At 43.3% G+C, this 2,930-nt stretch overlaps 1 protein-coding gene across 1 annotated transcript; it reads left to right on the forward strand.

Moving 5' to 3' along the window:
• Positions 1–982: 982 nt before the first annotated feature.
• LOC311065180 (peroxiredoxin-1-like) lies at positions 983–1,588 on the forward strand (the record flags this gene model as incomplete). Its single annotated transcript, XM_084085397.1, has 1 exon — positions 983–1,588. One exon carries the CDS (start codon positions 983–985, stop codon positions 1,586–1,588), a length of 606 nt encoding a protein of 201 aa, XP_083941523.1.
• Positions 1,589–2,930: the final 1,342 nt, after the last annotated feature.

The following is a 2,930-nucleotide window of genomic DNA, read 5'->3' on the forward strand; positions in this document are numbered from 1 at the left end:
CTCTCTCTTCTCTGCATGGTTTATTTATGAGCCGTCCATCCGTAGGAGGTTGTCACAGGCGCAAAAAGAACAGATCTACAAGTTATTGCAACACGTTGTTAGCCCGTAGATCTGTTCTCTATACAATATTCCGGTGCTGATGGGTGGGCCGGCTGGCGGACCACCAACCCATCACTATGACTCAGACAAAACCATATATAGAATTCACTATGACACAGACATAACCATAGAGTTCAGCTACACCCAAATATGCTGTATGTCAGTATGTGCTGTATGACTGTGAAAGCTGGACATCAGAAAACAAGTGTTTTGTGGGCGGACAGCGAACATGCACTGATGTGAAATGTACAGATGAGATATCTGAGAATGTCAAAGGGCCTACCGTTGGCACTTCTGAGGAAAGTCAGTGGGAAGTCCAAGCCTTGTCATGGAGAAAGGGTGGCATTTGCCAGGTGTGAAATGATGTAATTTCACAAGTGGGTGTAAATTCAATGCTGGCAATTCAGTGGAGACAAAGAGGCAAATCAGGCATGACGACAATGGGGGGAAAATGTACTTTACAGGGAAAGATCAGTGAGTGTGAAGAAGTCAGAGGTCATGTCTGTAGGTGTGACGGCCACACAGAAATAACTGATCTACGATGCGACGCGTTGTGAGCTTGTATATCTGCTATTTTCACACACTAGGCCTATATATATTTTCATGGATAGAACAAATTATCAAAGACGTTCTTTCTCCTTTCAACATTTTTGGTTTATCGAAAAATTAATTGATGCAAATAATCACTACGAAAATAATAGGTATTTGTAGCCCAAAAATTGTTGACTCATAGTGACATCATCGGGGATGACGAGACCCCCTGATCAGTGAATATATAATGACCCACAGGGTCTCTTCCACTCATTCTGCAAGCGGAGCTCCTCTCTGTCCCCACATCTCTCCATTTCACTTAAACAACATACTTGAGCTGCCTAATACCACCATGTCTGCTGGAAATGCTAAGATCGGAAGGCCTGCCCCCAACTTCAAAGCCACAGCCGTGGTTGATGGGCGGTTTAAAGACATCCAGCTATCCGACTACAAGGGGAAATATGTGATATTTTTCTTCTACCCCATGGACTTCACCTTCGTATGCCCCACTGAGATTGTGGCTTTCAGCGAGAGGGCAGAGGAATTCCGTCAGATTGGCTGCGAGGTCATTGCCGCCTCCACAGACTCTCACTTCTCTCACCTGGCCTGGATCAACACGCCAAGGAATCAGGGTGGTCTGGGTCCCATGAACATTCCCTTGGTGGCAGATCTCACTCAGTCCATCTCCAGAGATTATGGCGTGCTCAAGGAGGATGAAGGTATCGCCTACAGGGGTCTGTTTGTGATTGATGATAAGGGCGTCCTGAGACAGATCACCATCAATGACTTGCCTGTCGGCCGCTCGGTGGATGAAACCCTGCGTCTGGTCCAGGCCTTCCAACACACTGACACATGTGGAGAGGTGTGCCCCGCTGGCTGGAAACCAGGAAGTGATACCATTATCCCTGATGTCCAGAAGAGCAAAGAATTCTTCTCTAAGCGACCCTTTTCCAGTTGACTTCCTAAACGTAGCACTTATAACCTCAGTTTCTTTTTGCTGTCCAATGTCATCTCGACAAATTCTGAAAGTTGTGTGCATAGTCCTGAGCACATTGGTCACATGTAAAACACCTCACATTGTTGTCCGGTTGAGACAACAAGCATCACCCAAATCCAAATGACCACTTAAACCCTCTATTCTTAGAGAATCAGTCTTGAGTTGCAACTGTACTTGGATCGTTTTTTTTTTTTGTCTACCACCATATGGCCAACAGGCACGCCAAGACCTTTAAAATGATTTGCCATGGTTGGCGTGAGCTCAAAGCTGTTAAAATAGTCTGCTGTTTGTTAAAATAGTCCTGCCTGGCAACACCAGGTTGCCAGGTTTCGGAGAGAAACAAGCAACGAGCGTTAGCTCGTTCTGTTATTAGCGGTTAGCTTGTCGGGACTTTCATCGCCTGTAAGCGTCTCATGGGGCTCCACAATGAGTGCTAGGAGAAAAAAAACAGACTTTGCATTTGTTAAAATAGGCGAATTTGGGCTATGCTCGCGCCTCCTATTATGCCAATGGTGGGGGTCGACAGGGGGATTTGTGGAGTAACTCAATGGGCATTTCTACGTTGGTGAGTGATTTGCCACATATCAAAGATAACACTAAAAATGAACGGATGTCTCCTTTAAAGAGAAGCTCCAAGTGGTCCTGGCTGAACCTGTAGGTCAGGACATATCGCTATCCTTCAAGCAGCACAGGAACCATCAACATCAACGTGTCAATATTGATGATGAAGCCCAGGATAGAGAGGAATCTTCAAAAGCAAATATTGTATTACTATGATGATCTCGTCAAAACAGGACACAAGAAAGCAGGGATGCAACGTGCTAACATCATTCACTATTTTAAAATACCTCTTTGTTAGGTAAAGGCAGTGGTGGCTGGTCATTTATTTATTTATTGGCCATTTTTAGTTTTTTTTTAAATTTGTTTTACTTTTCCTCTAATCTAGCTAATTTGACACTGTTATGTTAATTCTTCATTATTAATTACTTATGATGCATCTCGTTTTCTTTCTCAAAAATCAAGCAAACATGCACAAAGGTATTATCACACTCAGAGGAAGGCTTTTATTTTTTTCCCATATGTATCAGTCATATGACTTAGCCACCTTGTGGTTTAAAATTTCCAAAACTAAACAAAAAGTGCTTTATGATAAGTGCTAAAGAAATCTACAGAAAATGAACCAGTGCCATGAAAGCAAAATAAAGCATTGGACTCATTACATGCAGTTAGCCAAGCCTTCTTGTTGTACCAGCTCTTTGAAAATGACCTTGTGTATTCTCTTCCTCTGTCCTTACTTTTTTGA

This window comes from Gymnoscopelus microlampas (genome assembly GCF_963454915.1).
Source record: "Gymnoscopelus microlampas genome assembly, chromosome: 17".
Taxonomy (NCBI): Eukaryota; Metazoa; Chordata; class Actinopteri; order Myctophiformes; family Myctophidae; genus Gymnoscopelus; species Gymnoscopelus microlampas.